The sequence below is a fragment of the Balaenoptera physalus genome (assembly GCF_965194825.1).
Source record: "Balaenoptera physalus genome assembly, chromosome: 4".
Lineage (NCBI taxonomy): Eukaryota > Metazoa > Chordata > Mammalia > Artiodactyla > Balaenopteridae > Balaenoptera > Balaenoptera physalus.
Genome location: NC_138891.1, coordinates 77,186,751 through 77,207,175, shown reverse-complemented (window position 1 = coordinate 77,207,175; position 20,425 = coordinate 77,186,751). Strand labels below are relative to the sequence as shown.

At 50.0% G+C, this 20,425-nt stretch overlaps 1 protein-coding gene across 9 annotated transcripts in view; it reads right to left on the bottom strand.

Annotated features, from left to right (window-relative positions):
- The window catches only part of MYLK (myosin light chain kinase), a 270,332-nt gene that overhangs the window by 28,617 nt on the left and 221,290 nt on the right, over nucleotides 1-20,425 (bottom strand). For all 9 annotated transcript variants that reach the window (XM_082460944.1, XM_082460943.1, XM_082460942.1 and 6 more), the window contains 5 exons: nucleotides 18,944-19,097; nucleotides 11,261-11,563; nucleotides 3,606-3,638; nucleotides 3,415-3,508; nucleotides 1,896-2,099 (listed from right to left, as the gene is read on the bottom strand). In XM_082460944.1, the coding sequence (XP_082317070.1) occupies nucleotides 1,896-2,099; nucleotides 3,415-3,508; nucleotides 3,606-3,638; nucleotides 11,261-11,563; nucleotides 18,944-19,097 (788 nt within the window). The remainder of the gene's footprint in view (nucleotides 1-1,895; nucleotides 2,100-3,414; nucleotides 3,509-3,605; nucleotides 3,639-11,260; nucleotides 11,564-18,943; nucleotides 19,098-20,425) is intronic.

The window sequence follows — 20,425 nt, the reverse complement described above, 5'->3', positions numbered from 1 at the left end:
AACTGAAAGGAAATACAGCAAAGGTTCACAGAGTGAGGGGAGTCACTCCTCAAACTGGGGATGCCTCACTGGCTTCACCTTTCCCAGGAAAGAACACCGAGATGTTGACCGAGTCCTCTCCGAAGGACTGAGATCCCTGAAGCCCGGGATGAGCAGTTCAAGGATGCTGAGGGCAATTTCAGAATATTGCTAAAGCTTTCAAATGCACATCCCCTTTGATCCAGCACTCCCACGCTTCTGGGAATTTACCCTACAGATGTACACAGGCATGAGTGTAAAGCTGTATGTACAAGGTTATAAACACTGCTTTTTTGCAAAAGCCAAAGCCTGGAAACCATCCAAACCCCTATCAAAAGAAGACGAATAACCTGTGGTCTATGCATGCGCTGAGATCCCAGGGAGCAGGGAGAGTGAGGAAGCCCCCCTGGCTACTGACGTGGGCCTCCCTCCAAGATACACTGTTGAATGGAAAGAAGCCAAGTATAGAATATTGAGTGAAACTTGTCTTTGGGTTAAAAGGTGGGAAGTATGTGTATATATACATACATTATATATATATATATTATTCATATATGAATGTGAATAATATATATATAAATAATATATGCTTGCATTTTCATAAAGAAACTTTGGAAGGACACAGACAAAACCAACAAAATTGGTTACCAGTGGTGCTGAGGCAGGGTAGGAACAGGGTAGATGGGAGACAGGGGTAGGAATGGGACTTCTCATTGTGTATTTTCTTATATTTTTTGATATGATTGTACCATATACTTTTAAAATTCACATTAAAAAAGGAAAAGAAATCCTTAAAAAATACACACTACGGAGCACGTCTGGCTTACTGACTCCAGTATGTTTGTATGTGTGTGTGTGTATGTATGTATGTTTATATGTGCATGTGTGTTTGTGCATGTATGTATGTTTATGTGTGTGTGTTTGTGCGTGTATGTATGTTTATGTGTGTGTGCATGTATGTTTATGTGTGTGTGTGCATGTATGTATGTTTATGTGTGTGTTTGTGCATGTATGTATGTTTATGTGTGTGTTTGTGCGTGTATGTATGTTTACGTGTGTGTTTGTGCGTGTATGTATGTTTGTGTGTGTGTGCGTGTATGTATGTTTATGTGTGTGTGTGTTTGTGCGTGTATGTATGTTTATGTGTGTGGTGTGCGTGTATGCATGTTTATATGTGTGTGTGTATGTGTGTGTGTGTTTGTGCACATGCAGACCAGCACTCAGAGGGGAGAGAGGTGGAGGACTGAGACTCGAAGAAACAATGGAGTCCAGGAAAGCCTTGGCTGGACGTCATCCGGTCATCCCCCTGCCTCTGTGCAGCCCAGCTCAGAAAGCGCTACTCTTTGGTGAGTGAGAGGTCAAGAGAGAACAAACCAGCGTGGGCCAGGGGCACACAGAGCAGAGCAGGAGGACGGGAGCGAGGCTTACACTCCTGCATTCTGAGCTCCCAGCCCTGGGCCCCCTTCTCTCTCACAGGCTGGTCGGGAAGTTGTCCTGTCCCCCCTCTTCTGCTCTAAAGCCACCTCTAGGTCAGAATGCCCTGAATGAAACCAAGGAGGCGAGGGAGGGGTAGCCCTGAGCCTTTCACAGGGAGGTGAGGGTGAGAAGGGGGCAGCGGTCCTCAAAGACCTGCCAGTGTGTTCTGGAGATGAGCAGAGGCGGCTGGTGGGCAGTGGGTCAGGGCCAGCACCAGGCACAGACGGACTGTTCCCAGTGGTCGGCACCCGGCCGTACGGGCTGCTGAGTGTCGTGCACATCACCCCCTGGCCCATGGTGCTCTCCATCTTGGGGCGGAGGGTGGTGGCGGGACAGTGGGGGAGTCACACAAGGGGATCCCAGGCCCATGGCGCCTGGGCCGCCCCGCGGCAGACACTCACATTTCCAGGACCATGACGATGTTGGCCTTCTCCTCGAAGGCGTCCACACACTGGACCAGCTTGGGGTGGTGGAGGCAGTTCATGATGCTGATCTCCTGCCGGATGTTCTCTTTCTCTTTTGCTGAATACGCCTTGAAGAATTTCCCTGCCCAGATTTTTCCAGTTTTCTTTTCTACAAGTCGAAAGACCTGTCCAAATTTCCCACTGTGAGTGAAAGGAGGAGAGAAAAAGCAATTTAGCCCAGCTTTCCACTGAATTGGGATTGGCAAGTGATGGACTGTGGGACCCATCTGGCCTCCCTCTTTTTCTAAATAAAGTTTTACTGGAAAACAGCCATGCCCATTTGTGCCCAGATCGTCTGTGGCTGCTTCTGGGTTTCAGTAGCAGAGCAGTCGTTGCAGCATAAACCAAATGGCCCACAAACCCTAAATATCCACTATCTGGCCCTTTACAGAAAAAGTTTGCCAGTCCCTGCTCTAGGTCAGTGAAGCGCACTGCTGACGTTGACAAACCGACTCTCCATCACTTGTGAGTGTCAGCCCGGGTCTGGCCCCGCAACCCCGCCCTAACTCTGTCCAGTCTTGCCGTTCTTTTAGGACCGTCACCTCCTTGGGCTGAGGCCTCAATCCTGGCGACAGACTTCTTTCCCTTTCCCCCGCGAAAGGACCCGTGACGTCAGGTTGGGGAAGTCCTCCCCAAGTACCGAGAATTTCTGAGTGGTTGCCTGCCTTCCACGCCTTTCCAGTACCGGGGCCCTGGAGACAGCCTAGCAAGGCCCCTGCTTCCCACCGTGGGGACGGCAGTGGTGGCATTCCGCCGACACCACTCCCGCCCCAGCGCAGGGTCCTCGTTCTTCAGGACTGCGATGAGGTTGATGTCACTCCTTTATTGGACAGAAACCCTCCGGAAATAAGAGCTGAGCCCCATTCCTCTCTCTTCCACCTCCCCTCCTCCTCCAGGGAGAGTCAGTGGGCGACAGGCAGCCCTGGGTGCCGCTGCTGGTGGGCACAGCCTGGCTGTGCCGAGGGCCCAGGCTTGCGGTCTGAGTCCATTGGAGTCTCCGCAGCCCAGGGAAGAGCCTGAGCAGAGACTGTGGACTGAGTTTACAAAGCGAGGGGTGATGACAGGAGGTGCACGTCGAGGGGCCGCGTTCTCCTGAAGCACTGGAGCTAGAACTGCTGAATGGCGAGCACGGATCAAAGGGAAGGGATCCTAAAGACGGGCCGGGCCAGACCCGCTGCCCTGGGTCATGTCCCATGTGCGGGGTGGATTGCAGAGGAGGACGGGCCTGCTCAAGCTTGCGGAGGGAGCCCGGGGCACAGCAGCTCCTAAGAGAGCCCTGGCCGGGTGATGCTTTCATGGGTGCCGACAGGTCAAGCCCTCCCGGTTCTGCAGGAACCTCAGTCTGGGGAGTTGGCAGAACCCAGGGAAGGACAGGAAGAGGAAGCAGGGAACTTAACCTCGGGGCCTGCGCCACCCTCACCCTGGGCTCCGGAAGGGTGCTTCCCACTCCACTTACGATCCTATTCTCTCTTCGATGTCGTAGAAGTCAGACACTTTCTGGTCAGTATTGACTGTGACGGTCCGGTAATCAACCTCAGGCTCCTTTTCATCTGCAGGATGGGGGTCGGGGTGAGTGTGAGCCATCAGACCCCTCACTCATCCCCCTCCACCCCTCGAGTCTTCCCGAGGACGGGGGCCAGCACTCACCATCATCTGACACCTCCACTTCATCCTTCGGCTCTAGGGGGAGAGAGGGCGTGGGCGATTAGTAATGAAGGCCCACCGAGAGCAAAGCATGCCAGGGGCCCTGTCAGACTTCAGCCTCCCCCGGCACAAGACCACCAAGCCCAGAGCTCTGGGCATCACCAGGGGGTCAGTGGGTCCACGCTGCAACAGTGCCACGTACCCACCGGCAGGCGCTGGCCTCCTCACCCCACCCAGCCCCTCCTCTGCCAGCTCTCCCCTCCATCCACTCCCCTCTAGCCTTGAGGCCCCCTAGACATGCCCTTCTTCACATCTTTTCTAGTCTCTCTGACTTTCAGAACCTACACATAACTACGACAGTCCCTTTCTGCTACGGCTCAAAAGTCGGCAGCTTATAATTGCTACTAGTGTCAAATCCATTTATCCATTTGCTGAGAACTTTTTCTGGAATTCCAGCTAGGTACCAGTTATTTTGCCAGTGATCATGGGTGTACAAAACAAAATACAGATGGCATGATCTCTCCTCCTTTCTTGGAGCTTATATATAATTTCGTTGGAGAGGCAAAAACACATATCCTTGAAATATCCATTACGAGTGTTATGTAATCAAGCACATGATATCGCAGTACAAACTGAGTAGACAATGGAGGAAGGTGACACAAGTGGGGCAAGTATAAAGTCAGAGCAATTAGTCTAGGAAGAAGGAGCCCTTGAGTTGTGTCTTAAAGGAAGTGATGGAACACAGCGAGGAGGTGGGTGACGTCATGCAGGAAGCCAGCGGGTGTTTACGGGTATGGCAAGGAGGGACGGGAGCAGCCCACCCTAGCCGTTCACACAGATGTTTCAGTAGTGGGTGGGGGGTCGTGAGGGGACAGGCTGGTGGCCAGAGGAACACACCCACTTCAGAAGTCCAGGCTTTCCTTTGCTTTGGCATAATTAGTCCCTAAAGAGCCACTGTGGCTTCTTGACCTTCGCCAAGTGCCTTTCCCTTCCTGGACCTCAGTTTCCTCATCTGTAAAAGGAAAGCACTGTATTTCTGGGTGGTTTCTCGGGTCCTTGGCTAGCCCTGGATGCCACGCTTTGTGATGTGCTAGGTGCTGCTCAGCCACGATGTGGGCTGTGTCCCGTCTGACAGCGGGAACCAAGGGAGGCTTCCTGAAGAGGTAGAAAGGCCTGAGGAAGCCAGAGAGGGAGGCCAAGGATTTCTAAAGTGTGTGTGTGTGTGTGTGTGTGAACAACTGGGGGAAAGGGTGTGATTTGCTGAAGCTCCCAGCAGAGCAAGACCGAGGACAGGAAAGGGACGGCAGATGGAAGGAAGGTCAGAGCAGACGGGGTGGAGGGGTTGGTCAGACACTGCCCAGCAAGAAGGGCTTGTGTGGGAGCGGGCCCAGCTCTGTGTGCTTCGCAAGTGGAATGCTGGCGATGAAGGTGTGGGTCGGGGACCAGGTGCAGCTTGAAACTGTAGACGGTGAGCCTCTCTGTTAGGCTGAGGGCAGAACAAATTACTGAAACCTAAGCAGGCAACCTGAGAGAAGTCACACAGTTCCCATGCAAGATAAGTACCCCTTGCTGGAAAAGAGTTTTGAGAGAGTTTATAAGCATGTGACCGGGAACAAGAGAGGCTATGATTTGTTTAGAGTTCTTAAAATGCTGTTGATGAAGTTTAGTTTTAAAAAACCAACACAAGTGGGATTGGGAGGAATATTTGTCACAGAAAGGAAAATACCATGGAAAAATAAAAAAGGATAAGATCATCGGGGACTCTCAGATTAGTGGTGGGGTTCACAGATACTGTCGGGATGCGAGTATAACTGATCAAGTCTTCTAAATCACAGATTTGAGAGTTGAGAGTGACACTGTCAAATTCATGGATGACCAAAATGTACATGAGAGCAACACACCTGGAAGGTAGTAATGGAGTCATGTGTTCAGAGAGAATTGAATCATTCAGAGTTTCAGCATGACAAGCCCTAGGGTATCTAGTTAGAACCAAAAGCGGGAGCCCCGTTCCTCAACCAACTGCTCTGGCCAACAGAATGCTGTCATTGGGGACGTGTGCACCGGCCGCCAACAGGTATTATTACTTTGCCCTTGGTAGAGCCTGGGGTCATGTGATCCTAGAACCCTGGCTGCTGGCACTGAGAAAGTCTCAGTGGAGCTGGAGGAGGTATGGGCCATGGAAAGGAAGAGCTGCCATGTGAAGACAATCAGAAAAGGTTAGGCCTCTCTGGTTGGGAAAGAAACCTAAAGCAGACATGATAAAAAACAAAAAAAATCACAATAGCCAAGGGTGAGATTAGGGTTACAAACTTTCACCAACTAATGAATACTATAACGTGGGAGAACAATTTAGCGTTATACCTCACATAGGAGGAAGGCTGTAGGCACCTGGAAATCACATCTCAAGAGCCACCGTAAGAACGATAAATAGGTTCAAGAGATGTTTAGGTTAGTTTAACAATGGTATTTCAAACAGGGCTTTAAGGAAAGCAAGAGATTCAAGTCAATTCAACAATCATTAACTGAGCACTTGTGGATGCCAGTCACTGGATGGGGCCTTAGAGACAAAATATTAATGATAATAACCACATTTAGTGTCAGGGAGGCCCCATCGTCCTGATCCGTGGTGCCCTCGCTGAGACAGTGGTTTGACCTGTCCTGACCTTTTTGTCCCCATGCCACATATCCTGGTGTAGAATGAGCAGCAGGATGAGAGAGTACAGAGAGACAGGCTTTCCTGGCCTGGAATCTCTAGGAGGAACTGTCTGTCCTCTCCTCGTGAAGGAGCCGCAGCAGGGCTGTGAGCCCACGAGGGGCTTTCCAATGACCTGTTTCCCGGAGGCATCTTCCAGGTGGCCCTGAAAGGGCATGCAGTTCTAGAACTGGCCTCTCCCCATCTCTCTGACACCAGTTAGAAATGGAGCTAGCCTTCTTGCCCTCGTCTCAAATACCACACCTACCCTCACCTCCTGCCTCTCTCCTTAGCAGTCAAGATGCAGAGTGCTTTCCTGGTACCATGGCTGTGGGGTCCAGCTCAATCTCAGGGAACCCAGGCCCCTGCCTCTGACTCACTGTCACACAGCAACCCTTCCTCTGTGTGGAACTCGGACCAAGGCTCCAGGCTGAGATATTTCCCTTCCTCCTTTTCCTTCTCGTCCTGTCTCCTCTATTTGGCAGGGAAATGGCCATAAGAGGAGGAACCCCAGAGGTGTGGGGGAAAGACCACAATTCAATTAGTCAAGCTCTCTGAGCATAAAGAGGTAGTAATGAGAGAGGTGGCCACGTGGTGTCCATCTTTCCGTTCAGGAAGGAGCTAAATTGCAGTAGAAGGGACTTCAACGAAACACTTTTTAAAAAATCCACTCAGAAAGAGCTGTGAGATCCAAAAGCTAAGTGGAATAACTATTTGGAAGATGGTTCCGAGATATTTCTGCAGGCAGATGACACCATCCCCCTGGAGTGGTGTTTCGGGGAGGACCTGCTGAGCGCTCTGGCCCTCACGTGGCACGTGTCTAGCCGGCTCCCTGGACAGAGCGGTCCCTTCGCACGGCAGAGGGCTGCTGTGAGCCCAGCGGGCACTAGAGGGCACCCGCGTCCCGGGGAGGGCAGCTGCGGCAGCTCAGGGTGAGCAGTTGATCTCCGCTGCTTCTCTAGGGGCTCTGATGCAGACATCTCTACCCTACTCTGCAAGCAGCCTGTATCACAGCTGTTTGCTAACAACTATATAGACTAGAACAAATTAGGATTAGGAGCAAGGACGGAGTGGATTTCAGAGTTAGAGCTGAGTATGGTGGGAGTGGAGATCCAGACCTGGTTGGGATGTGAGACAGCGGCTGCGTTGGGTGGGAGGGGGAAGGGGAGGTGCTCGTTTACTCAGGTTTGGGAAGACGAGGAGGGGAGCTGTCAGGTTAGGGGTCCTAGTCTGAGGGGGGGGGCTCTGGCATAAGGAGGACACAGAGCTGGGTGGAGACCTACATGCTACGCTGTGTCCTCCACTGTATCCCTAGCACCCCGGCAGCACCTGGAACACAGGAGGGGTACCGGACACACTGAGTGAGTGAATGCAGAGTGAGGGCGGGGATGGAACTGAGAGGTCCGGATGAAGCCAAAAACTGAAGTTGCTGAGGCAGAGGCAGGAAGGGCCGTGGTAGCGGTGGGGAAGGTGAGAGCCAACATTAGCTGCGCTTAGCAGGGGGATGCTTAATTGGCACTGCCTTTTTATGACCACCAGACCCCACGGGCTCACAGAAATGATCTACTAAAATCACATCCCTCTTCTACACATGTGCACACACACACACACCCTCCACTTCTCTGAGAGCCATTGCACTTTTAAAGAGGAGAGAGATGATCAACCCAGGCTATAACTGACAGGCTTCTGAGCAGTCCACAGAGAGCTTCACTTGGAAGCCACACCCCCTTACCCTCACCCTCCCATCCCCCCCTTCATCCTCTGCCCCTCAGAGGATGTTCTGTGCTGTTCTGCCCCTCCCCACCCCCCCAACCAGGGACAAGCCACCTGGACCTGGGGGTGGGAGCATCTTCCAGCATGGAAGCCCTGGGTGGCCTGGACCCCTCCTCTGGATTGCAGGCAATTTCAACATTTCCCTTTGTCTGCTCCCAACCAGGTTGGGCCCCAGGAAGAGAATCTGAGGACCACAGAAGGGGGTTCAGCTGGCCTCAGGCAAGAAGGGAGAGGCCACCTGCCTGGAGCCAAGTGGTCCCAGCCCCTCCTCCCCATAGACCGTCCTCACAGCCCTGGAAGCTGCTGTCCTGGCCTGCTAAGAGCCACACGTGCAGCTCCTGTGGCCTCTGGTCCTCTGTATGGGGCTCAACAGGTATTCTACAGTCTCTTCTAGTATATGCCATAAAAGACCTGGAAGTTTTCCCTTGCAGCTAATGCACATCTCACTGCCATGTTACCCCTTTTCTATCACTTTTCTAAGGAGCTGGGAGTCATCTTCTTGGACAAAGTAATATGCTAAAAACATGCAGACTGGAACCTGGCTGCCTCTCCCGGCCCGCCCACTCTAACCAGTCTGCTCCCCGTTCTGCGCATGTCAAAGGGCGGCCGATGGCAGTTTTGTCACTCTTTCTCCCAAAGACATTTGTGAGCGGCTAGTGGGCAGGAGCCCCATGAAACTGCAAAGAGGTCTGGCAGGGCTCTCTCGGGCCGGGCTCCACGATCCACGCCGCCACAGCACACTGTGGCTCTCAGAGAGACCTGCCCTCTGGGGATCTCTAGGGCTCACTGGGCAAAGGCCCCCAAGACAGGGCTGCACAGGCAAAATTGTAAATTTGGTGTGTTTCCCACTGGCAACCTCCAAACTTTCTTTCTGGAGCCCTCATTTAATTTGAAAGTAAAGTTTAATATCTGTTTTATGCCTAAATTTTGAAACTAAAGAGGGGTATCAAACTGTAATGACAGTTTCCATACGTATGATGCCTCTGGCTATATGGTGATTTCAGGACCTGCGCCCTGTCCAGCTCCTGGTCCTTTAGTCTTCTCTCTATCTCACATCTTACAGCTCTCTTTTCTCCTAGAAGTCTTTCACTTGTTTTCCCTCCACGTTCCTCCCTGCCCCCAGCCTTGCCTCCATCTTAAATTCACAGCACTCGTTTTCTTCTCTTCACGTGAAACTTCTTGAAGTAACATTCCATACTCCTGGCCTCTCCTTCTTCCATTTATTCCTTAGCCCCAGGCCAACCATTTTCCACCCTGTGGAAATGCTATGGACTTTGCTCTCAAAGATCACAGCTTATCAAAGGGCTGAATCCAAAGATCTTCTTGCATCCTCATCTCTTTCCTCTTTGCCACTCGCTGCTTCCATGTTTCTGCAACACAGCTCCAGCCTCCCCTTGGTTCTCTCCCCTCTCAGTCCTTTCTCCTGGTCATGCAGGCTCCTTCATTTCTGTATCAGTGTAGACTTTCTTTACCCCCCTCTCCGTGCCCATGGCTTCAATTACCAATTAAATAGTGAAGACCCCCCTCCAAACCTGTAGCTCGAGCTTAAACCTTTCTCCTGAGCTCTGGATTCAACCATCCAACAGTCTGAAGACCCCTCCCCATGGATATCCCTCAGACACCTCAACTCAACAGGACTGAAACCAGAACTTCCACCTTCTCTGAACTCCCTGCTATCTAACCTCCAAGTCACTGGGAGGCAGCCTGGCCTCCTCCATTAATTTAACCAACGGAGCTCAGGCTCAGGCTCAGACAGCTTTGAGTTCAAGCTTCAACACATCATTTCCAAGCTCTGTGACCTTGGGCAAGTAGCTTCACCCCTCTAAACTTCAGTTCCCCTATCTGTAAAGTGGGGGTAATAACAGTATCTACTTCGTTGAGTTAGATGCGTGACATAATGCACGTGAAGTGCTTAACGTATGGTTAGCATACAGCAAGTGTTTAATATATGTTAGCCACCATGAATCATAATAATCAACCTCTAAATGGCTCTTGAACTTGTCTTTAGTTGCCCAAGCTGGGACCTGGGAATAATCTTAGACTCTTCTAACTTTTCCCTTGAATTCTCTGCCCCAAAAGTCATCAGGAATGGTCAATTCCACCTCCTAAGGAGCCCTTACTATACCTCTCCCAGACTACACCACAGAGGCTCAACCGGTATTTCACTGACTCCAATCTCACCCCCCTAGTCCACTCTGGTGCTTCTCGAACTTTCAAGTGTATATGAATCCATGGCGGGGTGAGGGTGGATAATGTTAAAATGAAGGTTCAGAAGGGACTAGGGAAGTGGGGGGCAGAGAGTCTGCATTTCTAACAAGCTCCCAGGGTCCCAAGACTAGTGGTCCAGACCACCCCTTGAGTTGCAAAGGTCTAGTCTTCCTCTAACTCTTTTTCTAAAAAAACAGATCTAATTGCATCAAGCCCCTGCCTGAAAACCTTTGATGAACTCACAATTTTACCCACACTGTCCTTTTTGTGTTGCTTCCTCCTGTTCTATCTCACACAGCATATGCCCTGGCCACACACAAGAGTCTCAAAATGCCATGCATTTCTACCACTTTGTACCTTTGCTCACGCTGTTTCCTCTGCGAGGAATGCCTCTCCCAATCTGCCCCACCTCTTGGAATCCTATTCCTTTTTCCAAGACTCAGCATAAGTATTACGTCTAGGAAGTCTTTCCCAACCTTCGTGGCAAAATTATTTATGCTTTCTGCTGTGTCTCTGCAATTTGTTTATACTGGTCTAATAGGATGCAGCCCATCTCATTATAGTTAGCTGTCCTCCTTGTTAGATTTTATGCCCCCAATCCTATCGGTCTTCCCTGACACTGAGTTCACCCTCAAATATGAGTGCAAGAGAGGAGGGAGCTGGATGAGTGGGTAGGGCAAGACGTTGAAACTGTAGGTCTACCTGAGCTCCCGCTTTCCAGGACTGTGCTCCTGATTAACACACCATCGCCCCTGGTGGGAGTGTACCAGAACTGGTGGTTCAATATTTTTTGAAGGATCATAGGTACCTCTTTTAGAGTATGGAGCAGCATCTCAACATTGGAAATCAAGATCCCAAAAGACTCTGCCAGTCATCAGTGATGTCTTGTCAGTTCCCTTGTACCCGTCTCAGTTCAGGCTTCTACACACACAAGGTAAGTCATGCACATTTATCTCAAGCCAGTGATGAAAGGAAGGCAGCCTACCCTCAGGTTTCTCTCCCACCACTGTGAGTTCAGACTCCTGGCTCGGCTCACTGGTTCCATAGACGTTGATTGCGCGCACACGGAATTTATACTCTCGGTCAGGCAGCAGGTCCTGGATGTTAAAAGAGGTGCTGCGGCATGTGGCTAGTTCCTTCCACTTCTTGTCTGCCGAGTCCCAGATCTCGATGCTGTAGGACTGTACAGCGCTGCCCCCATCGTACGAGGAGCCGTACCAGGACAGGGTCAGCGAGGAGCTCCGAATGTCAGAGGCACAAGGCGTGCCGGCCGGGGGGTCCGGCTTGTCTGCGGAGACAGAAGCACAACATCACCCAACTCTGCAGGACTGCAGGGAGAGAAGTTCTTTCATTTGCTCTGTCATGAGGGAGAAGCCTGGAGAACAGGAGCTGTGATCCCTGGTCCTGGCTCTCCTTCCCTCATCCACACGGTCGCACCTATGTACACACCTGCCTATATGGAAAGCCCCACAAATACCGATCAGAAAAAAACCTCTCTTTGGCTAGTTTCCAGTCTACACGTCATGGTTTCCTGTGCTTTGCCCAAGTCATAAACATATTTCTCAGTGTAAACAGACCTAGGAAGCTGCCCAGGAGGCGTGGACTACTTCCCATCAAAAATATGCTTTGAGAGGAGTTCAGTGTGTGTGTGTGTGTGTGTGTGTGTGTGTGTGTGTGTGTGTGTGTGTGTGTCTCCTTCAGGCCTGAGGTCAGTGACCTGTGACATAACCAGGGGTCAGTCTCCACTTTCTCTGGGACCTGGGAAACACCTGCCCCGCTGAGAGTCAGTACAGCACAGTGAGATCTGAAGTCACACACTGGGTTTGAATACAGCTCTGTCTTCATTCATTACTTGCTAACCTCTCTGTGCCACAGTTTCCTCCTCTGTAAAACGTGCATGATCATAGCACTGGATCACAAGGTTGTTGTGAGATGTTCTTAGAAAAGCGTCTTGTTTGAGTAGCCTTTACTGTCATCATTATTGCAGAAGTTTATTTCTAACTTTATAATATATAAAAAATTACTCCTACCCTCTCTCTGTCATCCTCCTAGGACTGCTATAAAATGAGATAGAGAATTTCAAAGCGAACCACAGTAGCAAATCACAATCATCCCTGACTGAGGGCCAGAAAATGAGCTGAGGACACAAACGAGGAGAGGCCCATTTGGCTGGCCGCCTTCCCATTCAGACCAGTAATGCTAAGAACCAGTAACACTGCCAACTTCAAGGCAAATCACGGGAGTCAGTGTGTTCATTAATGAGGTTCTTTAGTTTTGCTGATTTTTGGCAGGTGCTCATCTGAACAGAATTCTATGTTTCAGATTTAGCCTCTGTAGGTGGTTGGTTTAGTTACAGATACCAGTGTTCACTAAGCCTTCATCTCCTCCAAGACAATCTGAGTCCTAGAGCTCCCCAAACTAGCAATTAAAAGCCATGTTTTATGCTCTGTGAATTTATAAGCTATGTGAATTCCAGCTAATTCCTTAACTTCCAGGACAAGTTTGTCTTTTTCATTTGGAAAATGAGGTTAATATATATCTACCTCTTAGGGGTTTTGCAAGCATCAAATAAGCAAACCCAGGTAAAGTACTTGATTCCTACTCTCCTACCCCTCAGCAAGGTAGGAAGGCCAAAGAAAATCCCAGCAAATGACTTAAGCATATTGAGAAGAAAAAGAACATTCTGCCTGTGTGTGTGTGTCCATGTATACATATACATAAACACATACACATACGTATGCATACACATACACCTATACATACATACACATACACACACAAACACATACATATATACCTATACACACATCCACATCCACATATACATATACACAAACATATTCATTTTCCCCCCTCCCCCAAGCCCTGCTGCTTCTACATCCAGCCAAGAACGCACTGCCCGGAAGCCATCCATAACCAGCCACCCCAGCCTGGGTTGACTCGCCCTGGAATGACTCTGGGACTGTGACAGCCACTCCCCACCGGTGGCAGTCACTCTGGAGGCCTCCTATGATGGAACCACTTTCACTGGTTGTTCAGTATGTTCTCTTAGAAAAACTGTTTGTTCTGAAAGATATATTGGTCTTTTTAGAAACATCTCTGGTGTTGGCTAAGATGTTTATTACTCTAGACTCTCTTACAGGCAAGTGGTTCAAGTCCTCTCAAGACCCAGCTAAGGAAGTAAAAAGGCCTAAAGAAAGATGAAAGACAGACTCCCTGCCTCCCTCCCTCAAAGGAAATGCCTGGAAAACTTCTGACTGGACACGTTTAATGTCCTGTAGTTTGAGATGACGAATACAGATACGCTCCACTGACTGATATTCTCCCCTCCTGCTTTGGTCAAGAAAAGAAAACTTTGAGAAATGGGTATTTTGGAAAAGGTACTATTAATCCCCTACCCTGTTCCAAATTTAGTCTCTTGGCTAAAAGAGAGAGAACTGACACAGGACATATGTCACTGCCTGCAGCATGAGAGAAGATGCGAAGTTTGGGGAGGGTGGCTTTAATTCAAAGTGAAACCTCAAGGCTTTCAAGGAATTTGATGCCATATTAAGGAGTTCAGAACAGACGCAAGTCTGAAGTCATAGGAGATTAGGAGTCCCCACCCGCATGCCTGCCCTTGGAGCCACGGGCTGAGCCTGATGCTTTCTGTTCTTTCCAACCTACGGAGCTCCACATGGAGGCTGGATGAGCTGGGGACGAAAACCCTCAGGACAGAACAGACGTCCTCAGAACAGCCTGTTCTCCAGGCCAAGGAAACAGATGCACTCAGTCTGGGAGGGAGGCCTGGGCATGGCCTGGCAAAGGCCAGGCGGGCTCAGTGTCTGGGGCCCCGAGCCCCATGCTTCCTTGGAATTCTTTCATGGCTCCCTGGAGACTTGACTAGCAGAATGGGAAATGCTGAGTCTAAAGGAAGGGGCTCCGATGGCACCAGTTCCAGGATTTTCTCTTCAGCAAATGTTCTCACTCCTGGGAAAACGGAGGATCTCATCTCTCCTGCTTCTCTGGGGTAACTGCGCTGGCAGCCTCTGCGTGCCTGTGTGTCTGAAGATGGCCTGTGACTGCGCCTAACCCCACCTGGGCCTCCCTTCACTCGCACCTCAGCAGCCACCTGCAGCTTTTAGAGAACGGCGGGGCTGCAAGGGCCCCCAGGCTATCTACCTGGGTAATCCCGGCCCTTCGGGATTAGGCAAGGCACTTTGCTTACCAAGAATACCCAGCTGGCCAGTGACAGAGCCAAAAGGAGATTCTAAAAGGTCTCTGAACCCTCACTCCAGGGGCCTGTTATTTTCCCAGCTATCAGGCTGAATAAGATCAAGAATGCATCTTGCTTAAGCCCAAGCCAAGCATTACGATGAGAAATCTCCTGCCCTTAAAAATCATGCAAGTTCCAAGTTCAGATAGTATTGGGGGATTACTGGGTATCTGGGATTCTCTCTGCTTTGTTTCTCTCCTTTAAAGATATGCAGAGTGGCCTGTTTTTCTTGTGTTGGACAAGTCGCATGAAGGACTTCATCTGGGTCCAGCTGTTCTCTACTGCCCGAGAGGCCCCTCCCTCACCCTTCCGAGGCTGAGGCTGGAGGCCCACTCATGGGCAGAGGCCCTCTGTGCATCACAAATTCTGCACTGCCTTTTAACATATAATAATGATAATAAGCCTTCAAAATAGCTAAACATCACTCATTTAAAGTAACTGAAGGAAAGGCTAATTTTTTAAAATGAATTTATGTATTTATGTTTTTATTTTTGGCTGTGTTGGGTCTTCGTTGCTGTGCGTGGACTTCCCATTGCAGTAGCTTCTCTTGTTGCGGAGCATGGGCTCTAGGCACGTGGGCTTCAGTAGTTGTGGCGTGCGGGCTCAGTAGTTGTGGCCCGTGGGCTCTAGAGCACAGGCTCAGTAGTTGTGGCACACGGGCTTAGTTGCTCCGCAGCATGTGGGATCTTCCCAGACCAGGGCTCGAACCTGTGTTCCCTGCGTTGGTAGGTGGGTTCTTAACCACTGCACCACCAGGGAAGCCCAGGGAAAGGTTAATTTTTATCATCATTTAAAAAAATAGGAGTCATAGACTATCTGAAAAGAAAGGGGTACTTTAAAAAATATACAAGAAGAGACGTTTACCGCTGATTAGTAGAAGTTGTGCTAAACTGGCCTTATTTAGCTGGCTTACAAACGGGTGCTTCCAAAGTGCTTGAAACTGTCTGGAGCAGGCCAAACAATTCCTGTTTCATCTCATTTACATTTTACATCTACTTAATCAACCCTGATCAGATAATACACAGATGTCCCTAGAGACATGCAGGTAAACCTGGGCTTAATCCAGATTTACTTTGGACTGATTCTAAATCCACAGGCTCTGAATGAATGTGGATTTGCTGTATCCATCAACGTGAGTCCTCATTTTATTGAGCAATTCTATTCTTAGCTCTCCAAGGGGGAAGCAGACAGAAAGCCCTTCCCCTCCATTCCATTCCCCTCCCAGGACGGCATTTAACATGCTGCTCCTGCCAGCTGGCGGACAGCCACGCCAATGGCCCTGTCAGCACTGGCCGAGGAGAATGAGAAACTCAACCATAAAAGGCCACAACTGCAGCCCGTGTGGTGGTGATGGGGGAGGGGAGCGGGTGGCACCGTGGGGAGCATGGGGGCAGGGGGCACTGGTCGCAGAAAAGCAGTTCCATGGACTTGACCCTAAAGTTCCCCCAGCAGGAGCAGATGAGAGAGAACACCAAGGAAAACTGGAAACCGCTGCCAGCTGACGCGTGGGGGCGTGGCACCAAATCAATACTTCAGGTTCCGGTCTAAGTGGAAAGGCGAACTGGATCACTAGCACCAATCCCCTGCCCGCAAAGTGTTCCTGACTCCAGGAGGGGACAATTAAAATAAGCATCCGGAGTCACCACAGAGAGAGCGAGGGGGTCAAGGGTCTCTCCTGTCTTTTATAGATGAGAAACTTGTTCCCTGAGCCTCTGGTCCACTGGCCTTCCCAGAGATAAAACTCCTGACCTAAGGAAACTAAAGAAAGGGGATGAGATCAAAGAACACCAGGTGAAATCCAAAAATGGGTAAAGACCTAAATAGACATTTCTCCAAAGAAGATGTACACATTGCCAACACACACATGAAAGGATGCTCAACATCATTAATCATTAGAGAAATGCAAATCAAAACTACAATGAGGTATCATCTCACACCAGTCAGAATGGCCATCATCAAAAAATCTACAAACAACAAATGCTGGAGAGGGTGTGGAGAAAAGGGAACCCTCTTGCACTGTTGGTGGGAATGTAAATTGATACAGCCACTATGGAGAACAGTATGGAGGTTCCTTAAAAAACTAAAAATTAGGGCTTCCCTGGTGGCACAGTGGTTGAGAATCTGCCTGCCAATGCGGGGGACACGGGTTCGAGCCCTGGTCTGGGAAGATCCCACATGCCGCGGAGCGACTAGGCCCGTGAGCCACAATTGCTGAGCCTGCGCGTCTGGAGCCTGTGCTCCGCAACAAGAGAGGCCGCGATAGTGAGAGGCCCGCGCACCGTGATGAAGAGTGGCCCCCACTTGCCACAACTGGAGAAAGCCCTCGCACAGAAACGAAGACCCAACACAGCCATAAATAAATGAAATTAAAAAACAAAACAAAACTAAAAATAGAACTACCATACGACCCAGCAATCCCACTACTGGGCATATACCCTGAGAAAACCATAATTCAAAAAGAGTCATGTACCACAATGTTCACTGCAGCTCTATTTACAATAGCCAGGACATGGAAGCAACCTAAGTGTCCATTGACAGATGAATGGATAAAGAAGATGTGGCACATATATACAATGGAAAATTACTCAGCCATAAAAAGAAACGAAATTGAGTTATTTGTGGTGAGGTGGATGGACCTAGAGTCTGTCATACAGAGTGAAGTAAGTCAGAAACAGAAAAACAAATACCGTATGCTAACACATATATATGGAATCTAAAAAAAAAAAAAAAAAAGATCATGCATGAAGAACCTAGAGGCAGGACGGGAATAAAGACTCAGACCTACTAGAGAATGGACTTGACATGGGGAGGGGGAAGGGTAAACTGAGACAAAGTGAGAGAGTGGCATGGACATATATACACTACCAAATGTAAAACCGATGATGGCTAGTGGGAAGCAGCTGCATAGCACAGGGAGATCAGGTCGGTGCTTTGTGACCACCTAGAGGGGTGGGATAGGGAGGGTGGGAGGGAGACGCAAGAGGGAAGAGATTTGGGGACATATGTATATGTATATGTATAGCTGATTCACTTTGTTATACAGCAGAAACTAACACACCACTGTAAAGCAATTATACTCCAATAAAGATGTTAAAAAAAAAAAAGAACACCAGATGAAAGGCTTTCATGTGCGCCACGTATGAAGGCCCACAGATGCTCTAGGCCCAGCCTGCTATCCATCCGCTGTTCCTTCGCTGTCCCAAACGCCTGCCACGTGGGGGGGCAGTGCGCTGAGCATGACGGACAGTGGGAGGCCAGTTAGGAAGCTAGTTTGATATTTCAGGAGAGAGTTGACCAGGGCATGAAAAACACAGTGATTGAGATGGAGAGGAAAAAGTGACCTTGACAATCAGTCTGGAGACAGACTCTGAACTCAATCCTGGGATGTAGGAGATAAGAAAAAGGGAGTGGATTGGGGATTAGGAGGGCAAGGTGACCTCAGACGTGTAGTCCCAGAAGACTAATGGGTCCTGGGGGTAAGGCTATAGGGAGTTGAAGATTGTTGCCAGGGGGGTTAAGAAGGAGACTCAGAGGAGAGACTGGCTCTTTCAGAGGGTTTGGTCGTGAAGAGCGAGCAGGAGAAAGATGCTAGGGTGGCCAGAGTGAGATGAGATACTGCAGGAGTTATGCGTGCCTGTGCGCATGGCGAAGATGGGAGAGTCCTGGCCACATTTATGGGAGAAATTGGGGAGAAGTTGAAGAGAATGGGGGTGGGGGGTGTTGGAGCCCTCAAGAGCCTGGGGTCTGGAGCACAGGAGAAAGGTGGGAAACACCCAGAGCCTGGAGGGTGGAGTCAGCACGGGGACAGATAGACGCCTGCAGGTGTGGGACCACCAAGCTAAGTAAGTTCATGCCTGATGCCTCCTATTTCTCAGAGAGGCCTGCAGGGTAGGGGGGGTCTCGAGGAATGGCTATCTCAGGGTGTGGGAGAGGGCACTGACCAGCACTGATGCCTTGGCTGAGCCTAGACATTGACAGAGCCCAGCACTGAGGCTGCAGATGGATGTGGTCTCTCTGCCGTGCCCCAAACTCAGGCAGAGCGGCAGTGAAGTTGAAAGGCAGCACTGATTCAAGGTGAGGGTTTGCAAGGGGACTGGGGTTGGGGGAAGGCAGTGGACCAGGGGGAGAAGGGGTCACAGGGGCTAGCTGGAGAGAGCTGGAGTGGTAGAGTTCAGAGTCTGGCTAGAAAGGGAAACCGGGAGGGGATTCATAGGAAGAGGAAAACGCTGTGTGTGCAAGGTCTGGGATTCTCAACAAGCATGAAGGGCAGCAACAGTGTGAGAGCAGGGAGTGGGAGAGCATGGAGAAACGGAGCCTGTGGGCAGAGGGAACGCGTGCTGAAGGAGTGGCCCCGGGAGATGAGGCCTGGAAGTCCATCATCCCGCCTTCCCTACGCCCCGTCCCCAGACTCACCCACAACGGTGAGGTTGACCTGGGCCTGCCTGCTGCCCAGCCTGTTCTCCACCAGCAGAGTGTAGCAGCCACAGTGCTCCTGGCGTGCAGCCCGGATGGTGAGCTTGCTGCCATTCTCACTGTTCTCCACCTTGATGTGCTCAGTCTCCTGGATCTGGGACAGAGAGTGGGGCAGGCACTGGAGACTTGAGCCAGAAAGGAAGGGGGCTCCGACCCACACTCCTCACCCCTGGGGATGTGGATACAGCTGCCCGAGCTGCGTGGGGCTGGTCTTGTCTGGACCCTGAGCTTCCCCCTAAGCAGGGAAAACCCCCTAAGGTCTGGACTCTGAGCTTCCCCCTCTCCTGCATCCAGAGCCAAGCTGCCCTGACAGGGTCCAGATCTGGGACAAGCAGGGAGGGTGCTGAGCAGGGTCTGGTGGTCGGGAGTGAGCTGTCACTCTCTGCTCCAGACCAGAAACGGGGTACAGTCCAGCCCCCTCCACTGCTCTGGGATGGGATGGTGGGAGAACACATTTGATCAAAGTCACTTACAAAGCCCACCCAGTGGGTTCTGACCTCTTCTGTACTGTCAAATAACATAGTCACCAGCCAGATGTGGCTATTCAAATTTTAGTTGAGTGGCAAATAATCCAAATGTCCATCAACGGATGAACAGATAAACAAAATGTGGTACATCCAGAAAATGGAATATTATTTGGCCATAAAAAAGGAATAAAATATTGGTTCATGGTACATCATGGATGTGCCCTGAAAACATAACGCTAAGTGAAAAAACCCAGACACAAAAGAACACATATTGTATGATTCCATTTATATGAAATGCCCAGAATAGGCAAATCCAAAGAGACAGAAAGCAGGTTAGAGATTGCCAGGGTCTGGGGGAAGGGGAGAAATGACTACTAATGGGTCTGGGGTTTCTTTTCGAGGTGATAAAAATGTTCTGGTTGCCCAACCTTGTGAATATATGTACACTTTAAAAGGATGAATTTTATGGTGTGTGAATTATATCTCAACAAAGCTGTTATAACAATTTTTAATTAATTGAAGTGTAAAATTCAGTTCCTCAGTTGCACTAGTCACACTTCACGTGTTCAATAGCCACATATGGTTATTGGCTACTCTACTGGATAACAGACATAGTACAATTACATCACTACAGAAAGTTCTGTTGGATGGAGCCGGGACTTGGCTAAATGTCTCTGAAGAGGGTTGAGATTCCATCTTACTTCAGACACCACTAGCCCAGACAAAACCCAAGCAAACATGCTTTGGGATAAGGCCAGCTTCTCTTTTTCATCTTTTGAGTCCAACCCTTCCTTCTTCCCCAGTACTAGCCTCCCACCTCTGGGCCTCAGGACAATTTGAATGGGTTGGAAATAGAGCAACAGAGGGCTCAGAAGAAGTCATCACACCTTCTGTAGAGTTCCTGATCCAGGGCCAGCCTGAGATCTGGGGCCCCTGCTGATCAGGCACATGGGCA